General features: G+C 42.2%; 5 protein-coding genes across 8 annotated transcripts; 3 read left to right on the top strand and 2 right to left on the bottom strand.

Annotated features, from left to right (window-relative positions):
* Window positions 1–4,920: 4,920 nt before the first annotated feature.
* Window positions 4,921–11,738, bottom strand: LOC108041418 (zinc finger protein squeeze). Of its 2 annotated transcripts, none has more exons than XM_017119344.2 (3): window positions 11,110–11,738; window positions 7,340–7,882; window positions 4,921–6,923 (listed from the first exon to the last, which is right to left on the bottom strand). In XM_017119344.2, exons 2-3 carry the CDS (start codon window positions 7,700–7,702, stop codon window positions 5,682–5,684), a joined length of 1,605 nt encoding a protein of 534 aa, XP_016974833.1. In that variant the 5' UTR covers window positions 7,703–7,882; window positions 11,110–11,738; the 3' UTR covers window positions 4,921–5,681. The 2 variants fall into 2 exon arrangements, with proteins under 2 accessions (XP_016974833.1, XP_016974834.1); XM_017119345.2 differs by having other exon boundaries at window positions 11,124–11,738.
* A 1,141-nt stretch (window positions 11,739–12,879) lies between these two features.
* Window positions 12,880–15,229, top strand: LOC108041406 (28S rRNA (cytosine-C(5))-methyltransferase). The gene is made up of 4 exons (XM_017119329.2): window positions 12,880–13,050; window positions 13,118–13,367; window positions 14,042–14,539; window positions 14,601–15,229. Exons 1-4 carry the CDS (start codon window positions 12,928–12,930, stop codon window positions 15,035–15,037), a joined length of 1,308 nt encoding a protein of 435 aa, XP_016974818.1. The 5' UTR covers window positions 12,880–12,927; the 3' UTR covers window positions 15,038–15,229.
* LOC108041409 lies at window positions 13,286–14,005 on the top strand. The gene has a single exon (XM_017119333.2). It carries the CDS (start codon window positions 13,407–13,409, stop codon window positions 13,797–13,799), a length of 393 nt encoding a protein of 130 aa, XP_016974822.1. The 5' UTR covers window positions 13,286–13,406; the 3' UTR covers window positions 13,800–14,005.
* A 240-nt stretch (window positions 15,230–15,469) lies between the features above and the next one.
* Window positions 15,470–21,622, top strand: LOC108041405 (mitochondrial import inner membrane translocase subunit TIM44). Of its 3 annotated transcripts, none has more exons than XM_017119328.2 (4): window positions 15,470–15,598; window positions 19,485–19,565; window positions 19,629–20,166; window positions 20,229–21,622. In XM_017119328.2, exons 1-4 carry the CDS (start codon window positions 15,503–15,505, stop codon window positions 20,891–20,893), a joined length of 1,380 nt encoding a protein of 459 aa, XP_016974817.1. In that variant the 5' UTR covers window positions 15,470–15,502; the 3' UTR covers window positions 20,894–21,622. The 3 variants fall into 3 exon arrangements, with proteins under 3 accessions (XP_016974817.1, XP_016974816.1, XP_016974815.1); XM_017119327.2 differs by lacking the exon at window positions 15,470–15,598 and adding an exon at window positions 19,076–19,375; XM_017119326.2 differs by lacking the exon at window positions 15,470–15,598 and adding an exon at window positions 19,076–19,375 and having other exon boundaries at window positions 19,485–20,166.
* Window positions 15,679–18,660, bottom strand: LOC108041407 (protein nanos). The gene is made up of 4 exons (XM_017119331.2): window positions 18,358–18,660; window positions 17,903–18,290; window positions 16,685–17,142; window positions 15,679–16,145 (listed from the first exon to the last, which is right to left on the bottom strand). The coding sequence occupies exons 1-4, from the start codon at window positions 18,391–18,393 to the stop codon at window positions 15,882–15,884; spliced, it is 1,146 nt and encodes a 381-aa protein (XP_016974820.1). The 5' UTR covers window positions 18,394–18,660; the 3' UTR covers window positions 15,679–15,881.
* Window positions 21,623–21,751: the final 129 nt, after the last annotated feature.

Below are 21,751 nucleotides of genomic sequence, written 5' to 3'. Positions count from 1 at the left end.
TTGAAGGAAAAAAAATCTGGGGTTTGGTTGAGTAATTGTAAACATTGTTAAGTGTTTAATAAGTCCATTCTAAAAAAAATAGTCCTGGAAACCACACTTTTGAATTGAGTTATAAAAAATATGTATAAACAAGAAAGAAAAGCTAACTTCGGGCGGAGCCGAAGTTGATATACCCTTGCAGAATATTATGTACATTATATTCTCCAAAATTATTCATATGATGCATTCTTAATACTCATAAAAAATCCCAACTTCCTAACTTTAAAAACACCAAAGTTATTGCATTTCCAATCGTTCAGTTAAATGGCAGCTATAGGATATAGTCGGCCGATCCTTATTAAAATTTGATAGGTCGGATTGATTGGCCAAAAATAAAACCCATAGGAAATCCCAGCTTCCTAACTTTACAAACACCAAAGTTATGGCATTTCCGATCAATCAGTTATATGGCAGCTATAGGATATAGTCGGCCGATCCCGTTCCGACATATATACTGCGTGCAAAGGAACGAAGAGTGTGTGCAAAGTTTCAGTTCGATATCTTTAAAACTGAGAGACTAGTTTGCGTAGAAACAGACAGACGGACAGACGGACATGGCTATATCAACTCAGGAGGTGATCCTGATCAAGAATATATATACTTTATAGGGTCGGAGATGTCTCCTTCACTGCGTTGCACACTTTTGACCAAAATTATAATACCCTCTGCAAGGGTATACAAATATGTTTGTCGGTTGTAGTAAGAGTGTGACGTTATAATAACACTAAACTGACGTGCCTAAAACTCTTAAAACTAAAATGAAATCAGGCGTTCCTACGCTTAAACAATTTTTCTGACTCACATTGCTTTCACTACTTAAAGAAAGACATTTCCCACACCTTTAGTTATTCTAATTTATTACCAAGGCAATCAAGGAATCACAATCCGTGAAAATGTTCATCCTTCATCCAACATCTGTTAGTCTCACATAATAATTTGATTTCCTAGTTTTTGGAGAGTTTTCAAACTAGTTTTTTGAGAGTAATGCAAAGGAAATAACATATAAAGTATCAACAGAGGTCGGATTTCTGTTATTCTGCATTGAATAAATAAATGAAAATATATGTTAGACACTTAAGCAGCTGAATCCTCATTATTACAAAAAATCCGCAATAGAAACGTTTAAATAAAATGCCTCAAACCTTTTTTTTGCAATATGCCAATATTCACTGAAGTATCAATTTCATAACAATCGAAATGATAAAGAGAAATCAAGCCAAATAAGATTCTAGAAACCTCAACAATAGCGCAGAGTGTGCCCTCTACATCCAGTGTGCGAATCCATTTAGCCAAAGGGTGCAAATATGGATATAAGAATAGCTAACGAAAATCGCATCAAATTTCACAATATCGCACCTTATTAGAATCGAACAATACCGCGGTTCACAAAGCGAAATTTGGCGAGGAGCAGAAAAAGAAAAGGCTGAGATGCAAATGCCACAGGAACAAGAAGTTATGGGAAAAACATACACACCTTCCATTCTCCTTCGATCTGTTCGAGCCCCGGGCTAATCGGTGGAGTGTATCCGCATATTGTGTGCATTGTCTAATAATTTCATAAATAGTTTATCCAAAAGAATTGCTGAATGCCGAACCGACTAAATGCCATTCGCGAACGGGTTACGAGAGAGAAAGGATCCCTGTGCGAGTCCTTTCTTATGCTAAGAAGAGTCCCTTATCTGGGGTGAAAGGTTTTTTCTTTCGGAGATCCGGATGTTTTGTGTGCAACCCCTGATGGTCGGATCCTATCTCCCCCTCCCCAAATGCGTGCGTGTGTGTTTTGATTTCGGGTCTGGAGTTTAGAAACCATAAATCTATTGATGCCTTTGATGACGCCTTTCTGCAGCACCGAAATGATCTCTTGGCATTGAAAAACGCATAGACAATATTCAAATGAAAATCGTTTGCATAATGCCCCTTCCCCAAAACTGAAAAATGAATTTTACTAAAAACGAAAATGGAAGCTATGTATTATGGCAAATAAAAAAAAAACGTTTTGAGTTTTTAGAATTAATACATTAAATATTTAATTTTTTAGCTGGTTTTATTAAATTAAGATCGTACAGAAATCTCATTTAATTTATTAGAAAAAGTTGAATGGTGCGAAGTTCTGCAGAGCGATCAAATACTTCAACAGCTTTTGAGAGGCAACAAAATTAGTAAAAATGTTAAGATACCAAACACGTCTATGACAAATAAATAAATATATTTTTTTATAATTTTTATATTAATCACTGAATAGTTTTAAAGGTATTTATAATTCATTACGGCTTATGAAAGTATGGTCGCTAAAGCTATTCTATATTAAAATATATAATTAATGAATGAAGAGATATGATACAAAGACGGAAAAAACCGTGACCCTGATCCTGCCAAGTATTCTTATTTTTTTCAATGACCTGACAGACGAACTCACGTATACATCCGACAGATGCCACTCTCAAGGAAGAGTCCTTGATGGCCTTGGGCACTGCATTCTAATTATCATATCGATCAAGCTGCAAGTAAAAGTGACAGTCCCAGGCCCAAGGACCCTGCCAGGGCAGAGTAGATCCTAGGCCGCATTTTTTCTCATAGTTAGCATAACAAAGCCTGATGAGACGCACAACGGACGGAATCGTGATGATTTCAGCACCCAGAGACAAGACAGGCCCAAAGAAAAGGAGGAGACCAGCCACCCCAAAGATCGGGTAGCGGGACAATAACCACCAAACAATCCCATGATCATTAGTGCATCTATAATAATGCGCATTGATATGCTAATCGCGAGAAGACAGGGCTCGAATTGTGAAACTTCAATGTCTGAATGCTTCTATGATCGATGACGATCGCTGGCAGAAATCAAATCATTTATCAATTAAATTATTGGCAAACATTGGCTTGTAGGGCCCTCAAAGCGAAGGGTTCGATGTGCTAAAAAGTTTCCCCTTTCGGCTCATTATACCCGTTACTCGTAGAGTAAAAGGGTATATTGTATTCGTGCAAAAGTATGTAACAGCTAGAAGGAAGCGTTTCCGACCCTATAAAGTATATATATTCTTGATCAGGGTCACTAGCCGAGTCGATATAGCCATGTCCGTCTGTCCGTCTGTCCGTCTGTCCGTCTGTCTGTCCGTCTGTCTGTCTGTCTGTCCGTATGAACGCTGAGATCTCGGAAACTATAAAAGCTAGAAGATTGGCATTTTGCATGTAGATTTGAGCAGTTCCTACGCAGCGCAAGTTTGTTTCAAAATGGTGCCACGCCCCCTCTGACGCCCACAATCGCTTATATTTTAAAAATTTAAATATTTCGGAAAAGTAAAAATGCAGTTTTATTGAGTTTATCAATACCTATCGAAATGTAGAAGAAATTTTTCAAATCGGACCATTCGTTAAAAAGTTATGCGTGATCAAAGTTTCTATCTCCATCTCCCTCGCACTCCCTTTACCTGAGTAACGGGTATCTGATAGTCGGGGCACCCGACTATAGCGTTCTCTCTTGTTTTTGCATTGTGGCCTTTGTTTTGCATTTTGCACAACTGCCAAATGATCGATTATCGATCGGCAATCCCTTTATCCCGGGTCTTTGTCCTCTGCGGTGTGTTTGCCAATTCTGCTTTGATGATTTGTTGGTTTATTGTCAACGATCCTTGTACTTCCCTCAAGGGCCTCCTTTTCCTTTTTCGCCAAAGGATCGTGCCGAATATTCGCACAATCCTTTTCGAAGACACCGATCTTTGTTGACAAAAAGACAATTGCCCAAAATCCTTTTAGGGGGTTTATATCTCTATCAACTCCATTGTTGTCTCCCTATTTGTGGGTGTCTATTTACTACTAACAATCCCCTTTGTCTGGCCAATTTTTATGAGCTATTTAGGAGATTTTATTTCGTTTTTATTTGCGGCATAAAAAGATCATAAAAACCATTTAACTTTTTTGTGTATTTAACACAATTTGCTGCTATTTATAATTCCATTCAAACGCTGCGCTCAACAAAGACGGAGGCGAAAAAATAAACATAAATAAATAAAGAGAGAAAATATAATAATGAAAAAAAGCACCTGTTAACAACTTAAACTGGTTTTGTGTGGGATTTTAAAATTTATTGTTTTATTAATTAGCTATGAAATTCGTTTTTGTTTGTTACTTTTATATATGTATACTCTTCAGATGTTTTCATAGACTGAATGAAACTTTGAAGTTCCTTTGTCTGCAATACTGAAATATCGGTTTACTAATCCGTCAAAGGTTTTTAGATCTCCATAAGATCATCACCTTCTATATTTAAGGTATCCAAGAAGATTTACCTTACTCTTTCTTAAGTACTTTGCCGATTTGAAGTTACAAATCGTGACGACTGAAGAAGACTCGAATTTAAGCGGCGATGGATGAACTAGTTTTATACCAGGTATAAAATACCCGTATATGCAAAGCATGTTGAAAAGAACTCAATGCGAATCAACTTAAATGAATCATTCCAATTAATCTCCGTGTCGATCAACCGAAAATTTCAAGACTCAATCATCAATCATTATTCGCCATCAGAGAGTAGCCATCCATTTCGAATTGAGGGAAGCATCTGACGACCACTTTTTAGTGAGGTTTACCCCCTCAATCAATCCTCGAACTACGCCACTGTCACGTCTTAGGCCAAACGGCAGCTGCGAGTGAGAGAAATTAAAGATAAACTTCGATACGATCGTAGCCCTACATTTCCCTGTGGATACTCAGATTATATGGGGTGAACATAAATCTCTTATGTCGCCTCGGGCACAAAGAAGTTCTTCTTGAGGCTGTTAAGCGGATTATGCTGCGTCTTTCTGGATCGTTGCGTATATTCGATTCGCTTCAATTCGCTAATAAAAATGCAAATATTGTGGAAGGTTTAAAACAACGAAATAGTTAGTTTATAAATAATTTCAAACTTTATTGGTTGAATTTTACATTTTCAAATCGCTTTCTAATTTGGGCTTGCCTAACAAGTAGAAAATATCCTTACTCTATTAGTTAGTTGATAAATTATAAAGTATCTAGGGTATTAGAGCTAGGTTGATACGTCTAAATGTACAGCACATAATTACATACATCTATGTACACTATAAAATATATTATAGGTCTATCGCCGTACTTTGTACGGCTCCTAGCAGATATTAAAACTGTGAGCTATTCAAAATCGACTAATTCAATTAGTTCAGAGTTTTAAAAATAATATTGCTTATAGATATTTAAACGAGGGGCATTAATATCGTATAGAAAATCCTGAGTTGACCTAGATAAATTATTCTTCAAGTTGAGGTTGAAAGGAGCGAGTGAAATGAAAGGACTGTAGTTGGTTTCCTTGTTGGTATAGGCAGTGATGGAGTTGATTTTGGCTGGATCTTATACAATTCTTAGGTGATTTAGGTTTAACTCTTGTTTGGAAGGATTTTACTGGGAAACCAGTTACAATCCCAGCTCCTACGCCACTGCCAACTTGGTCCTAGCTAACTTAATTTTACTTCTATTGTTTCAAGTGGTATGGATTCGCAGATACAACTTAGAAACATTTCGAATTAATGTTTTTATGATTTACTAAGCCTCTTCCGAGAATCCAAGCCAGTTTAAACGGAGACCTTAAGCTAATGTCATCGTTGCTGCCTCTTTTGGCCCCGACCTGGCCTGTACTATTGCGCCTTTTCCTTGGCGGCACTCACAGCACTCAGGCCCAGTGTGAGGTGATCGCCAGCGATGATGCCCGCCGCTCCTGGCTGGTGGGCGTAGTTTCGTATCTGGTGCAGCGAGATGAGCTGCGTGGGAAAAGCAGCCGCTGCAGCCGCCGCGTTCTGCTGATACAGATAGGCAGCGGTGGCCGCCGGCGGTCCGCGATGCTGTTGGAGATGTGGCGGAACTGGTGGAGCCACTGTGGCTGTCAGTGGAGTAAAGGCGGAGGATCCGGGTCCAGGCGATGGCTGGTGCTGCGGCTGTTGTTGGTGCTGCGCTTGCTGTTGGAGGTGATGTTGAGGAGTGGACTGGCGCAGGACAAGATCCTCGCCAGCGGTCTCCTCATGTGGACTGTGCGAGTGTCCCGGTGTGTCCGCCAATCGCTGATGATGCTGCTGTAGAAGCTCTTGTTGCTGTTGCTGATGTTGTTGCTGTAGGGAGGCAAAGTTGCCGTACGGCTGACCCCCGGTCTGCGGCAACTGCTGCTGAATGGCCTCCGCCAGCGAGGCCGCCGCACTGTCCGCCCCCATCTTGGCCCAGTAGGCGGCATTCACATCGTTCATGGCCTGGCGCTGCAGATTCAGGCCGATCCCGCTCGCCGGCACGTGTTGCTGGTGGGCAGCCACCTGGGCCGTGTGCCGGTGTTGCTGCTTCTCCGCCTTCTCGGCGTGCTTCTGCAGATGTTTTTGCAGGTAGGTCTCCTGCGTGTACGACTTGCCACACAAACTGCATATGTGCGTCTTTAGGTGCTTGGAGTCCTTGTGCTTGGGAATGTGCTCCAGCAGGGTCATCTCGTCCCCAAAGCACTTGTAGCAGGAGTTGCACTTGAACGGCTTGTCGGTTTGATGGCAACGCGAATGCGACTGCAGGTTTGAGAGCTGCGAGAAGGCCTTTGGGCACCCGGCGTGCCGGCACTTGTACGGTTTGTCCCCCGTGTGCGTACGGATGTGCTGTTGCAGATGGGACAGCTGGGTGAACTTGCGCTGGCAGATCTCGCAGCGGTACGGTTTTATCCCGAGGTGGATCCGAGTGTGTTGCGACAGGTACGATGAGTTGGCGAAGGACTTGCTACACGAGGCGCACTTGTATGGCTTCGCCTGGTCGCCATCGCCCCGGCGACCCTCCTCCTCCGGCGAGGATCCGTTGCTGCCGCTCCCACTTGCGCTGCTCATCTGCTGACGCGGCGGCGATCGACTCGGATCATACTGCAAAGAAATAGGTAAGGGGTTAGATTCGTTTAAGCGTATTACTACTGCAAAAAAAAAAGTTGTTTGCTAATCTTCTGATCGAATTGATTCAACACATTTTATTTGAATAGAAAAATATTTAATAATCGGTATTCATATCTGCTTTATTACATTTTTTTTTTAGGATGTTACTAATATACATTTTTCAGCCAAAAATGTCCATAAAATTATAGAAATATGTATTAGGTACGATAGGACGAAATCAATTATACTTTAAAGCAAATAAATATTTTGTATTACTATTACTGATTTAAATTTGATTAATTATTTTAAAAAAATGTAATTCTTAAATTCTTCGTGAGATTCTCCCATTATTTTATATTCCGCTGAACACGAAGGAAATACAATAATCAAACCCTATGATTTGGGCTTACCTTCTGTTCCTGCTGCTCGTGGGGCGTGGGCGGCGAGTTGGGCGCACTGTAGCTGACCTTCAGCTGCGGCGGGTGCTGGTGCTGCTGCTGCTGCGGGTGGTGAAGATGCTGCTGCTGCTGCTGGGGATCGGGATGTGGCTGCTGCTCCATGACCATTTGCTGCTGGTGCTGCACCAGGCCGTTCTTTAGCGAGTAGTCCAGCCGTTCCGCGACATTCTGGCGGAATTCGCTGATGTTGAAAGGCTTGTAGTCGTGTACCAATTGGGCCGTGGTCAGGTGGCCCAGTGAACGCAGCTGATCGATGGAGCGATGCAGATAATCGCCGCTGGGGACGCCGTTCGGCGCCGTCGGCAGTTCGGCCATAAGCGGCGTCTGATGGCCGCCAAGGGTCAGCGGGCGGTAGGCAATGGTGCGAGCGTCCAGCTTGGGGGTGTGGTCAGCGAGCTGAGACTATCCGGTGCGATTGGGAATGAAGCGATGGTCTTCGTCGTCGGGAAGTCGACACTCCACTGGCGGACTTACACAACTCGGCGCGTTTTTGTGCTGAAAGTACAGAAATATTGTAATTCTTGAATCCACAAAATTGTGCCTAGTCGGCACAAGTGCTTAAACTACTTTTCGATTCCGCTTTGCCTCTCTACTCCCCGCATTGGATACATTAATTTCTGCACATTAACATAAATGTGCATGAATTAATTAATTGTTTGTGAATTAAACGTGCTGTGCATTGGAACAAAAGTCCAAAAGAGCCGAAGATACCGTAACTGCAACCCAGTAAAAAAGCTGCCAGTGTAGCGCAAAAACGGAAAAGAATTAATAACAATGCCGAGCAAAAAAGAGTTAGTCAACGGAAAAAATCACAAGATAAACAAAAAAGGCGCTTGCGGCCAGAAATTGTTGGTGACAACAAGATGGAAAGCGAAATGGAATCGCTTTCGGCCTAAAGAACCGAAATGGGGGTTACTCTGGAAGGGGGTGATGGGTGGTGATGGACTGGCAAAAAAGTCAGGGGCGCCAACGAAACGTGTCAACAACCTCGAGAACTAAATGCAACTACATCTACCGCACTTTTCGGGGAGGTGCAGCTCAGTTTCCGATGGACCAATGATGTTCCAGGGGTGTAAACTTTAATATGGTGGTGATATGATTGGCCCAAAGATCACTTGATCTTTTAACTTTAACACTTCTTAAAGTGAAATACAATTTTAAAACAAGAGTACACTGTGTTAATTGAAAGCCAGTATTTCAGTCCATTTAAGATTTTCGAGAAATTTGATAAAATTCCATTAAATTTTTGATTGTCATTGCAAACTATTTGCAAATATAGTTTCATAATTTCGTAACAGGCACCGAGTTGATATACTCATTCTGATAAATCATTTGTTAAATTTTTCTTTAATTTTATCAATTTATTTTTCAAAATTGTTTGCCGTTGTTTCAACGAGGAACAGAAAGCAAAAGGATTAGTTGAGATAAAGCCAAAACGAATTAAAAAACGTTACTCAGTTTTATTAGAAGCATTATGACTAAACATTTTGATAAAAATAAAAAATTTTAAATTTTTATTTCAAATTTTAATTTGTGCATTATCTCCTGCATTAAAGTGCATATTCTACATACATCCATTTAAAGCACACAAGCTTTTATGAAATTTGATCTTCAAAATACAATTAACGCTAATCTAATCCCCTCCACAAGCAAAAAAAATAAAATTGACAAGCGTTCCCTTTCATGAAATTGGGTTTAAGGATTATCAGTTGTATACATTTTTAATAGTCAACTTTGATGTGTGGAACATATTGACGTTTAAGGTATGTTTAAAAAATAAATAAAGAAAAATTATATTTTGTAAGCATTAGGCAGAATTTATTTTTTAGAACTTTTTTTTTTGAAAACTAAGATGCTTTAAAACTTTTAAGAAATAAGAATATAATCGTTTTATAACAATTTATTCTATAGTTTCTTCGTATTTCTTTAAAATAAACATAAAAAATCTTTAGAATATTATGTTTTTTTTGATAACGCAGAAAAATATATGAAGAATAATTCTAGTACTAATATAGATAGATCGATTTCGGAGGGAAAGTAAGTAGCGTACGAATAAAACAGTTTTCTTTAATTCAAAAAATAAATATTTGGACATTTGTGTAAAAGTTTGCGCGCGAATTTGATTACGACCTTTTGGTCGGGTGGGTGTTGACGTCAGAGGTAAATTAAATTTTTTGGATTTTGTTTTTTTTCAGCTTGGTCAAAATAACCGGTTTTTTTTTGTTGTTGTTAATGCTGACGTTGGACAATTGAACAGCATGGAAGCAGGAATTCCGTGGACATGTTAAGGGGAGGGGGCGGGTAATGTAATGCAAAAAGGACGCGCCATTCGCTTGTTGCGCACATTTAGAGCGACACGGGGTGACAAACAAACAATTGTTTGCCGCTCAAACAATTGCAACAAAAAATAAGCGAAAGTGGCGACCAACAAAACAGAAGCCGGAATCGTGTAACTACAGATCTAGAAACACGGAAAATCGGCCAATCAACATGATAAATGCAAATGGGGAATAAATAAACGCAATCGGGCAGGCCCCAAAAAAAACCCCAAAAACCAAAAAAGAAAAGAGAAGCCCAAAAAGCATATAAATAAAATGGTATACACAAAAAACCTACACTACACACAAAAAACGAATCAACGAAAATTAATTGAGCGCAAGCAGCTGAAAACAAAAGAGAGCAGGAGAGCGAGCCAGAGCTCAACATAAACAAACGAGCGGGCGGTCAACAACAACAACAACAACGCAATAACCGCAATTCGGACCGCTCTCTTTCTCTCTTTTTGGTTGGGGGCGACATGTGTGCAAAAAAAGCAGCGAATATTTGATGAATACAAAAAAAAAGTGGAAGATAAAAAAGACACGACGACACACAAACATACAAAAAAAAACCGCCACCGAATGAATGGGAACGAACATTAAAAGTCAAACAAGCGACAAAACGGATGGTCAAATAATGGAGCACGTTTGCAAAAATGATTTAAAAATTGTTCAAGCTTAATTATTTGTTGACAGTAACATTTGGCTACAAAAAAAATTGCTTTACATACGAACACGATTTCTGCAAAGAAAAAATACGGAAATAGGCCTACATATTTCAGCAAGTTAACAGTGGGGAGACCATTATTCAAATTGTAATGACTAATGAACTGATTTTTAGTTTTGCATTAAATAAAAATAAAATGGAGCAATTTTGTGTAGTTTAAATTTTTAACAAATCGGATATTTGTTGCTGTTAATGTTCGAGTTTTAGAACATTAACAGCAACAAGTTAACTCTCAATAAAACTGTCCTGGGAATTAAATATGTTAAAATTGTGCATTTAAATAGTGATGCAGGCTACTTGTAATTGTTTTATCATTTGTAAAATTAATCTCTTCTGCTTAGTTAATTTAAAAATCGATTAAATAAAACACTTCGAACATTTTGTGGTTTGCCAGCTTCAGCAAGAACACTGAAGCTTCATTTATATAATCGGTTTCCAAAATTCATTCATTATAATATCATAACATTTGTATTTATATATATTTAAAACTTGTATGAGTCAATATTTCTTTAAGTTTAGCTTTTTAATAGGGTGATTTTCTTTCAGTTCTGGAATAATGACGGCATTTCCCACTGTACATTCAGCGCGGGAACAGAAACAAACACACTCAATCGTCAAGTGTGTTTGTCCAATAAGGCAAATAAATAAAACATGCACGAGCATCGTAAAGTACTAACCAATTTAAAAGTACCTTTTGTGTACCGGCGTGTTTGACCGATGCAGTTGTTGCCCTTATTTGTGGGCCAACTTTTGTTGATATTTTGGAGCACGTGTTCGCCGACTGATTTGTGGGTGGATGGGTGTAGGTGTGCTCACCTCTTTCGCACAAACACACACTCACAATTGTTTGTGGCGCTTTATTTTCGTACGTTTGTTTGTTTTCGGCGCCCCCTGCGATTGATTTATTTTGCGCAAATTAGCGAATTTAGTGGGGATTTGGATTTGCGTAGTTTTACGTTCTTCTTTGCGGTCGGGCCTCTCTTTCGCACACAGAAGAGACTCTTGAGTGGCAACAAGAAAAAATGGCCGCGCACGCCAAAAATATACACACTCACACCAACGTACACCAGCACACACACGCGCTCGCAAGTTTCTGTTTTTTCTGCACTTGTGCTTTTTTTGCCCTTTTTTTGTCAACTCCCGAAATTTTTTCGGACACCGACTGCTATTAATTGCAATTACAACAAGCACGTTTGGGGCGTGGGGCACAGGGGCGTAAGCTCCGCTCTTCGATTGTTTACGTCGCGGCAAACACAAAAAAACACAAACAGAAGCAGAATAAGAGGAGCTAGAATAACTGTTCGTGTTCGTGTCGAAAAACTGACTGAAAAAAATCACAGCGAAGAGCGCGTTTTTTCAACAAACGTCCGATGAGAATGGGAGAGCGCTCTCTATGTCTCTCTCGCACATAATGAAAAAAGGCTTGTTTATGTTTTTTATGTGTGTGGCTGGCTCTCTCGCTCTCTCTGGATTCCGGTTTTTGTTCCCGGCGCCTCTGAATTTTTTTTGCTGGATTGTATTCGGGGAGGGAGGCGTGCTCTTTTTTTTGGAATACCGAATTTAATTGGGCCAAATTCATCCAGCCACATCCATCTCCATCACTGGATCCTTCCGGGTGTCTTTGACCCTTTCGATTTCACCGACTCATTTACATTGCTATTATTGTTTACTGACTAGTTTCAATGTAAATTGAAAGAATCTATGAATCTATAAAATCAAAATTGTTGATAAATCACTGACACGAGAAGAACTTATTTATTGGCACAGCAGGAATATTACATTTTAAGACCAATTTGCTTGTCTTTATTGTCACCCAAAAGAAGATGTCAAACTGAGAAAACGTTTTGAGTTATACCAGTCATCCCATAGGCTTTTTTTACTATCATATAAATTGTTGTTAAAAAAATATAGTTTTTTCTCAACATCTCTTTAGCTTTTAAATCGTTTATTTGTTAATTAATCTTATGATGAACGCAAAAGCAGTAAGCATTTCATGGATTTTGTCGATCTATATCTCTCTTTCAAAATATAATAACAAATGTTCATAACAGCGAATGATAAATATTTATGTAAATGTAATCATCAAATGGTTTTAAAAACCCTGCCTTAAGATTCTAATGCAATGAAATACTTATAAATTAAATGTAGCTGTTATATTTATTATCACAGGGAGCAGGGAAACCATTGGGACAACGATTAAATTAACTTGAAAGTCTAGTTTTCAAATTGTAACGGACACGCGCTTAGATTATCTGTCAGCAGTATTTCATTGTGTTGGCAATGCCCAAAAGAGAGGCACGGTTACACTGGCGCGAACAACATTGCTCCACAAGTAGCGAGGACTTACTCCGCAGGTTGCGCGTACATCCACCATTTGATTTACTTTATAGAGATGGGAAAACATCGATAGTACCCTGCCGAGCATCGATGAGCCGATACCATCGAATGTGGGTAAGGTTTCCCCAGCTCTACAACAACACACACACGTGACGACAATGAGTAAATTTAACCATTCCGTAAAAGTTCCCACCCAATACAAGGTTACCGCCAAGATTCTAAAGGCGGCATTGGAAAGGAACACGTCCATCAAGACCCTGATATTCGAGGAGAAGCACGCAGTGAGTGGGCAGGACCTCCACGCCAAGAACCGGGCAAATACAGCATTTTTTCCTCTCGCACTTGCAGCGTACTCGCAGTTTACATGTGGTGCTGAAACTTTATAGCGAAAACCGGGGCGCCGTGGACAACGCCATCGCGGAAACAAGACTACTCAAGGATAACCCCAATCTCGAAGGCTGCTTGGCCAAGGTTTTAGTCACCGAACTGATCTTCGGCAGGAAGCAGTTGAACGGCGATAGCAAACCTGTGCAAACAGTGCGAAGTTACCGGGAGAAACTGCAGCAGGCCATCGGGGAATCCGGTTATCAGAAGAAAGGCAGGTTTCCCTATCAACTAACAGTATTAGCGGGATAAGATGGGCAAGAAGAACAGGAAACAGCAGACGGAGACGGTGGCCGCTGTCATCGATGAACCTCCGGCACTCATTGATCCGGTGGAGCACTATCCCCAGGAGGAGGACACCAGTACTGAGGTTTTCCTCTGGCTGCTGGCCTACAGTGTCCTCATGTTCACGCTGCCCTTCTTGGGCTTCTACGGCGTGCGCAGTTGGCTGCAGGAGTCGTTTCCCCATCTGGACGTCTTTGCGGTCAACTGTTGGTCTGTTCTCACAGCGGTTTTGGTCGTAAATCTGGTGGTGGCCATGTATGTGCTAAAGGCTTTCCGCGAGAAGCCGCCACCACCTTTGGAGCAGGTCCAGCAGGATGAGGATGAAGACTTTGAAGCGTTAGAGCCCAAGAAGGAGCAGTAACTCAATAGACCACAAGCTCCACTTGTAAACCACTTAAGGATGAAGTTATCCAAAAAAGACAATTTTAAAACTTTCTAATCTTGAAAACAACCCAATTCCCAATCTTCTTATAGCTTTGGCACAGCAAAGAAGCCATCTGTAAAATCCTTAAAGGTTCAGTAACTCTTTACTGCCCAAAATAAATTTAACTTTGACACACTTTTAAACGCTGCTTTTATTCGTCTTTTTATTCACCCAAACAGAACCAAATCCCCGCTATGTGCGCATCAACACGAACCTGTTCAGTCTGGCAGAGGCCCTGGAGTACCTGGCTGGCGAGGATTGGCGGCGCAAGGAGCTGCCGACGGACACAAGCTACCCGGATTTCTTGGTTGCAGTAAAAGCACTGGAGGAAGATGAGTTCATGACCGATCTGCATATTGAGGGCTTGCTCATCTTTCATTCCAAGTGGGGACACTACTGGGCCGCCCATGACTTGGTGCGCAGCAAGAAGTTGATACTACAGAACAAGGCCACCTGTTTTGCCGCCGAGCTTCTCGCTCCGCCGACCGGAGCCACTGTGCTGGACATGTGCGCCGCTCCTGGGATGAAGACGTTGCACCTTTGCAACGTGATGCAGAACAAGGGACGCATCTACGCCGTGGAGCAGTCTAAGGAACGGTATAGGGCGCTGTGTAATATCACCGATGAGGCGGGGTGCCAGATTGTGACTCCAAGTCTGGGCGATGCGTTGCAAATGAGTGAGTTTGGTGAAGCAAGGATGTAGTGGAAGTACGATTATAAATGATATCTCTTCTGCAGAAGCCGAGGACTGTCCAGACGTAGAGTACATCCTGGTGGACCCAAGTTGCTCTGGAAACGGAATGCAGAACCGCATTTCAGTGTGCGAGGATGAGAAGGACGACCATCGATTGTTTAAGCTGGCGGGATTGCAGATTAAGATCCTTTCGCACGCTATGACAGCATTCCCAAACGTTAAGCGTATCGCCTACTGCACTTGTTCGCTCTGGAAGGAGGAAAATGAGCAGGTGGTCAAGCGCTGCCTACAGATAAACCCATCCTACAAGCTGCTAAGTTGCAAGAAGGCGTTGCGCAACAAGTGGCAGAATGTGGGCGACAAGGAGTATGCCAACATTGGCAAGAACTGTCTCTACTGCCTGCCGGATAGCGATCTGACTGATGGCATTTTTCTGGCGCTCTTTGAAAAACGTAACGATGGAGACAACGATTATTATTAGTTTCAAAATATAATTAAACTCTTGGAATGTAAACTAAATCTTTATTTGGCACTTATGCCATTGAATTTTTTCAACTTCAGTTTTGTACATCTTTATAAAAAAATAAAAAATTATAATATAATAATATTGTAGTTACATAATTGAAGATTAATTATTGAGAACACCATTAAATAAATATATAACATTTATATAGATATATGTGTTTAAATGTATATTAGATACATGTATTAAAAAATTATCAAAAACTGCGGTATGTCAAAATTTAAAAACTTACAAATGTAAATGAAGCCGTATTTAACGAAAGTTTTCCTTGCTCTTTCATTTAGCAAGCTTTAAATTGGATACTTATGTTTGAAACGAATGACAGTTCAAAATTCAAAGTGTTCTATTTCAAAATTTAGTACAGATATATATCAGTTGCAGATATATTGAAATTTTTCCGGCCGCAAACGAACATTTGACAAAATGAGGGTGAACAGTTGCAGACCAGTTCCTTCCATTAACTTTCGGATTGTGAGATGTTTCTATCGGCCACGACGATTGAACAAATTTTACGATATTGTGAGTATTCTTCCATTACAAAATAGGATTCCTTTTCACAGGAACAGACATACATTTTTTGAATTAATGAGTTTGATTTGAGTGATCGCTCGATGACTATACTATTAGAAATATAGGCACGAGATAAGTTTTTGAAACATTATAAAATCGAACGCGCCAGGCGCTATTTTAACTGTATCAGTTATCTGGTAAATCCAGTCTTGATCGGAACGCGTATATATATTTCTAGCTATATAAACGCTACAGATTCTGCCAGAGCCTCTGCTCCTGCTGGATGTGTTCTCTAAACCTTCATTTGTTGTTTGTAGTAACTGCTCTTGGCCAGGCGGAATGACTCCGCCTTAATCGCATCCTCCATGGTGATGATCGGCTTTTTGGGGCAGTATTTAATGGTGTGCGCCGAGTCCCCAGATGCCCCGCAAATGGGGCAGACATAGGTGCGCAGCTTGGGGCACAGCACTCTGTTCAAGTTGTCCCGTACTGTGTGGCTGTTGACCACCGCCTCCGGTTCGTTGTTGTTTTCGCAAAAGACGCAGTGGCGGCTGATCTGAAAAGGTGGGTGCATTATATCTCATTATTAACATCCATGCACTCTCTTGAATGAAAATAACAAAGAATACTTGAACATCTTCAGATAATAATAGTGTAGCTTATTAATAATAAAATTAGTAAATCCGTTAAAAAAGAGGTTTGTAAAAACGAAGTCCTTTAAAACTTAAGAAACTTTTAGGCAAAACTTAAAAACACTAGAAATAATACAATTTACCCATTTCAAATTGTTAGTAATCTGTTGAATATTCTTTCGCTAAGTAAATTTTAATTCCAATATTATTGTGGGAAAATCCACTTATAAATAAAATTTACAGTTTGAGAATATGGATATTAAAAATATCAGAAATAAAAACACTAACCACTTTCTGAAAATATAGATATTAAAAATATCACAAATCAGAATCCTAACCACTTTCAGGGACCCTCCATCTGTTATTTACAATAACTGCCATGTTCTAGACTTCTAAAAATAATGAATCTTAAAAATATATAGAAACGACAAACCCTTCCGAAAACTAAATCAAATTTACTCACCTCTTTGGCCTTGCTGTTGTTATTGTATCGCTTGTTCCACTTGATGACGTTAGTGCTGGGACTGGAAGCACCACGTAGCTGCTCCGCCTGGACGGGCAATCCCACATTGAGATTGGGTGCCATGTTCACCGCTGCCTGGGCCTGCAAACACACTGCACTGGTAGTGGCCGGTATGTAGGACATGTGGCGCCACACGTTGTTTAACTGCTCGCGATAATTGTGCAGCCAATGGGAGGCAAGTGAAGCCGGCACCGGCATCAAATTGGTGCTTCCAGCCGGCTGCTGGACGGGATTGTGACCCAGTGGCAGGTGCATTTCCTGCTGTTGCTGCTGCGCCGGCGGAGGCGTTTGAGAACGCGGCGTAACGCTCCCGTAGGAAAAGCGGCTGAGGTCGTCGCTCACATAGCCGTTGGCAGCAAACTCCTGCATCACATCCTGCGTGGATCCAGCCGCGTTTTCTGCAGATAGAAAGCTTTTCATTACGTCGTCCAAATCGATCAGTGACATTTTATTAAATTATTCGTTTGTTTGGTTGCCTTCAAAAGGATCAACAGTCAAATACACGTTAGCTTTTGCAAAAAAACGGGAACGAACAAGCAAAATCAAAGAATCATGAACAGAACTAAAAAGAGAAGACGCAAAAATGGCCTTCTGTATCGTTGAAAGAAGGAATAGAGCAAGTGTTGCCAAGGTCAATGAACCAAGGACCGAGGGGTTCGAAAATATTTCTGAAGGGGGTACGAGTGGTTATGGGGTTAAAATCCTAAAGCTTAATTTTATCTGTTTTACCAGTAGTTTAACATTGGTTGGCTAAAATGTTAAAAGTTAGAAGAACATATACAGGTTGAATACTTATCTTCATAAGTTAAACAAGCAGATTAAGTTTAGAAATTAGATTACATTTTTGTAATAATTTAGTTTATGACAACAATTATGACAATTATCAGCGTAAATAAACTTGGAATTTCAAAAATTAAATCTAATATTCAGTGCAAATAAATAGCTTTTTTAAGTTAAAGGCTGATCAAGCCAAAATATTCACATTCTAAGAGCTTGATGTCCAATAGAAATGTTCTGCTTTTTAGGACCCCCCTTTAACTAAGCTCCTGCCTTTGGCCTAACTGTACTTCGACCGATAGTCATCTCGCTCTCGCTCATTGGGATAGTCTGCTCTGCTTTACAAGACGCCATTTCGTTGTTGGCCCTTTCTTTTCTCACCTGCTGGCCCCGTCGTCAGCTGCGCAAAGATTTTTAAGGATCGCGCAATTTCGTCCTTTTGCTGGTGATTTGCACTGGCCGCCGCTGCCGAGGCCGCCACCGCTAACTGATGCTGCGCCAGGGCAAGTTGTTGTTGCTGCTGCTGGAGCAGCAAGTGGTAGTGATACTGCCGTTGGAGCAACAGCGTATTGGCAGCGGCAGCGCTATCCGCCAAAAGGGGAAAGTGCGTCGTCTGAACGGCAGTCGACGGGTCGGGCGTCAGCGGCGTCAGGGGGGTGCTGGGCGGACTGAGAGTGGCCGATGAGTTGGCGCCACTGGTGTCTAGGTACATGTCCTGGAGGCCCAGCATGTTTAGTCCTCCCCTTGCGTGAAAAGCCGCGAAGTTGTCCTGCGAAATAGTGGTTGTCCGTGTACAATCGAAGGGAAGTTTTCCCCAAAATGGCCGAAACACTTACTGCTGCGCCACTGGCTTCCAAGTTGCTACGGAACATGGCGAAAGTCCGGATTGAAAGTTACCGTAATCGCGCACACTACTTTCCACAGATTTGCACCCAAAAACAGAGCGGAGTTTATTTAAGTGAAGTATTCGTGTTACTTCTTTATCTAAAAAATGTACATGTAACAAAGCTCAATTTTGGGTGTTTAACCGTGCGTGGCTTAGTCAAAAAAAATATTTAAGTGTATGTCCCGGAGACAACTGGCTTCAGCTACTAAACGAACAGAACAATCTCAGCGAAATTCTTGGAATTTTTGGTAAAGCTGCGCGCGTCGACTAACGGTTATTGCATAGGGGTGGGAGTACCATGTTTCCTGAAAATATCGATATCATGTCTTAAATTAATTATTATAAAAGTGATATTTTTAATAATTATTATTACTAGGTTTTAAGTATATCAGCGTAAAATATAAATACTATCTAAATCTCTGCAATGAACAAAAGTAATTTTTTTTAAATAAATAACTTAATTTTAAGACTTTAAATAATGGATTTCAATAAAAAAAATGCTTGTAAAAATGTATTAGTTTTCAATTAGGTGACTAGTTAATAAGTGGTTAACAAGTGTCAGGGGGCTTGTATAGCTGAACACCACGCGATGGAATCTAATACGAAAACACAGCAACTAAGCTTGACTTATCAATGAAAAATACGTAAAATATCCCCTAAAACAAGTCACCCACACGCGCCACACTCCGGCACAACAACAATCACTGCACACAATTCAAATATCGCGCGCATCGCATGATATCGGCCCGGGACTATCGGACTACCGACGAATCGAACTACCGCACGCGCGAGCTTACAACAGACGTTTTCCAACACCGGCGCGCGCTTAGCGAAGAGAACAGCTGACTGCTGATACGTGCGTGGTTCGCGGCAGGAATTACATAAAGTTTTGAGCCTCTGACGACATACTCCCGAACATTCGCCACCGGTCGAACCCCCTGCGAAAGATCACCTTTTTCCCCACCATGGTATGTTCTCTCAGACCCCGGGTTTCCTTACTGTCCCAAGCGGACCCCCTTACATGTGCAAATTTCGAGGTTAAAACGGGCGAGATTTCAATGATTTTTCTCCTTGCAGTACAGAATAGCTGCCCTTGCGCGGGATCGGGCCTGCCTCTTCTCGTGCCAGCAGGCGTCGCAGAATCTGCAGCAGCAGCAGGTGAGCCTTGGGCTGTTGAAACCCCAAGGAGCACCAGGACTAAGTCATGACTTTACTCCGCAGCCGCGGTTTTACAGCGCGCCAGGTCGCAGGGCCGGCTTCTTCTCGCAGTTCTTCGACAACATGAAATCGGAGATGGACAAGAACAAGGAAATCAAGGACAACATCCGAAAGTTCCGCGAGGAGGCCCAGAAGCTGGAGGAGTCGGACGCGCTGAAGTCGGCGCGGCAGAAGTTCAACATTGTCGAATCCGAGGCGCAGAAGTCGTCCAGTAAGCTAAAAGAGCAGCTGGGCGCCATTAAGGAGCGCGTGGGTGATGTCCTGGACGATGCCAGCAAGTCGGACCTTGCCAAGAAGGTCACCGAAGAGCTTTCGAAGAAGGCCAGGGGTGTCAGTGACACGATCACGGACACCAGCGGCAAACTGGGACAGTCCGGTGCCTTCCAGGCCATCTCCAACACGACGACGATCATCAAGAAGGAGATGGACAATGCGAGCATAGACAATCGGGTCTATCGCGCGCCCGCCCAGCTGCGGAAGCGCATCCAGCTGGATTTAAGCGACAGCGATCGCGTTGTGGAGCCTAACACGGAGGCAACTGGTTAGCTTGAATAAGTTCCAATAAAACACAGTTTATTAACCCAAATCCATTCCATTTCCCAGGCATGGAGCTGCACAAGGACTCGAAGTTTTACGAGTCGTGGGAGAATTTCAAGAACAACAACACCTACGTGAACAAGGTTCTTGACTGGAAGGTTAAGTACGACGAGTCTGAAAACCCCGTGATCCGTGCCTCCCGCCTGCTTACCGATAAAGTGTCCGATGTGATGGGCGGCCTCTTCTCAAAAACAGAGCTATCCGAAACGATGACGGAGCTGGTGAAAATCGATCCAAGCTTCGATCAGAAGGATTTCCTGCACGATTGCGAAACGGACATCATTCCAAATATTCTGGAGTCGATTGTCAGGGGCGATTTGGAGATACTGAAGGACTGGTGCTTCGAGAGCACGTTCAACATTATAGCCACGCCCATCAAGGAGGCAAAGAAGGCCGGCTTGTACCTGGACTCGAAGATCCTCGACATCGAGAACATCGAGCTGGCCATGGGCAAGGTGATGGACCAGGGCCCCGTGCTGATAATCACGTTCCAGGCGCAGCAGATCATGTGCGTTCGGGACCAGAAGGCTCAGGTCGTAGAGGGCGATCCGGAGAAGGTGATGCGGGTACACTATGTCTGGGTGCTGTGCCGCGACCGCAACGAACTCAACCCCAAGGCTGCCTGGCGGCTGATGGAGCTGTCCGCCAATAGCCAGGAGCAATTTGTTTAGCGCGCTGCTACGCCTTTCTTTTTTACCGAGCCGTTTAAGTTTCCCTCATTCTCTCACCCACAAAACGAACGAAAAGATCACTGGACACTGAGCATTGACGACGAATTGACCACGAACTCGACCCGCAGGACTCTATCAAGTGTGTACAAAGGTTTCGCTTTCGATTGCTTTGAAAGTTTTGTCCGCCACTAGTCGACTGCGTCCGCCCGGCAGGGGCTGCTGGTCGGTCCCGCGAAAGATTCCCCCTCGAATTGCGGGCGCAGCAAACTGCCGGTTCCGGCCCGGCTCATCCCCCAACGACGCCCCCGGTCGGCCGTTCCTCGCGGCCACGCCCCCCACCGGTCCACGTCCGACGAGGACGGCGACAGCGAGCGGTGCGGGGAGTGGCCGTCGGGATCGTGGTTCCTCCGCTGGTGTCCCGGCCAAATCTAAAACGTTGAAGCTTAAAGTGCAGGCGTGCTATGTCGCTGGCATAGGCGTATAAGTAGTGACCATAAGACAAATTGTTGAGTATAGTTGAGTTTAGGTATTTTAAGGCCCCACCCCATCCCGACCCCATCATCCAGATCCCGACCCCGTCTCTTGTAAATATGGAATTCGCCCAGGGCAGCTTGGGCACCGCAAATTGACTGTACACACAGAATCCAAAGAGTTGTACGTACACCCGAGCGCAACTCAGAATGTCTAGAAAAAAATAAATACTTCAATATTTTTAGATATACCATTAAAGCAACTGGTGAATTCTTGAGATATAAGTGTTATGTTACCTTACCTTAATCACTAACATCCAAGTTTATGGTTGGAAACCATAAGCGCCAGGCTACTATGTGTAAAAAATAAAAACTCCCATACTTTTAC

The sequence above is a fragment of the Drosophila rhopaloa genome, unplaced genomic scaffold (genome assembly GCF_018152115.1).
Source record: "Drosophila rhopaloa isolate 14029-0021.01 unplaced genomic scaffold, ASM1815211v1 contig_155, whole genome shotgun sequence".
Classification (NCBI taxonomy): Eukaryota; Metazoa; Arthropoda; class Insecta; order Diptera; family Drosophilidae; genus Drosophila; species Drosophila rhopaloa.
Note: the sequence above shows the minus strand (reverse complement) of the source record. Positions and strands in the feature narration are given on the sequence as shown.

Excerpts from the sequence above, each read along its gene's own strand:
- LOC108041418 (XM_017119344.2), bottom strand. The coding sequence starts at position 7,702 with ATGGCCGAACTGCCGACGGCGCCGAACGGCGTCCCCAGCGGCGATTAT. Across the intron at positions 6,924-7,339 it reads ACGAGCAGCAGGAACAGAAG|TATGATCCGAGTCGATCGCC; the intron begins GTAAGCCCAAAT and ends ATTTCTTTGCAG.
- LOC108041409 (XM_017119333.2), top strand. The coding sequence starts at position 13,407 with ATGGGCAAGAAGAACAGGAAACAGCAGACGGAGACGGTGGCCGCTGTC.
- LOC108041405 (XM_017119328.2), top strand. The coding sequence starts at position 15,503 with ATGAGGGTGAACAGTTGCAGACCAGTTCCTTCCATTAACTTTCGGATT. Across the intron at positions 15,599-19,484 it reads TGAACAAATTTTACGATATT|TACAGAATAGCTGCCCTTGC; the intron begins GTGAGTATTCTT and ends TTCTCCTTGCAG. Across the intron at positions 20,167-20,228 it reads GCCTAACACGGAGGCAACTG|GCATGGAGCTGCACAAGGAC; the intron begins GTTAGCTTGAAT and ends TCCATTTCCCAG.
- LOC108041407 (XM_017119331.2), bottom strand. The coding sequence starts at position 18,393 with ATGTTCCGTAGCAACTTGGAAGCCAGTGGCGCAGCA. Across the intron at positions 18,291-18,357 it reads TGGAAGCCAGTGGCGCAGCA|GACAACTTCGCGGCTTTTCA; the intron begins GTAAGTGTTTCG and ends ACTATTTCGCAG. Across the intron at positions 16,146-16,684 it reads ACAACAGCAAGGCCAAAGAG|ATCAGCCGCCACTGCGTCTT; the intron begins GTGAGTAAATTT and ends CCACCTTTTCAG.
- LOC108041406 (XM_017119329.2), top strand. The coding sequence starts at position 12,928 with ATGAGTAAATTTAACCATTCCGTAAAAGTTCCCACCCAATACAAGGTT. Across the intron at positions 13,368-14,041 it reads ATCCGGTTATCAGAAGAAAG|AACCAAATCCCCGCTATGTG; the intron begins GCAGGTTTCCCT and ends TCACCCAAACAG. Across the intron at positions 14,540-14,600 it reads GGGCGATGCGTTGCAAATGA|AAGCCGAGGACTGTCCAGAC; the intron begins GTGAGTTTGGTG and ends TCTCTTCTGCAG.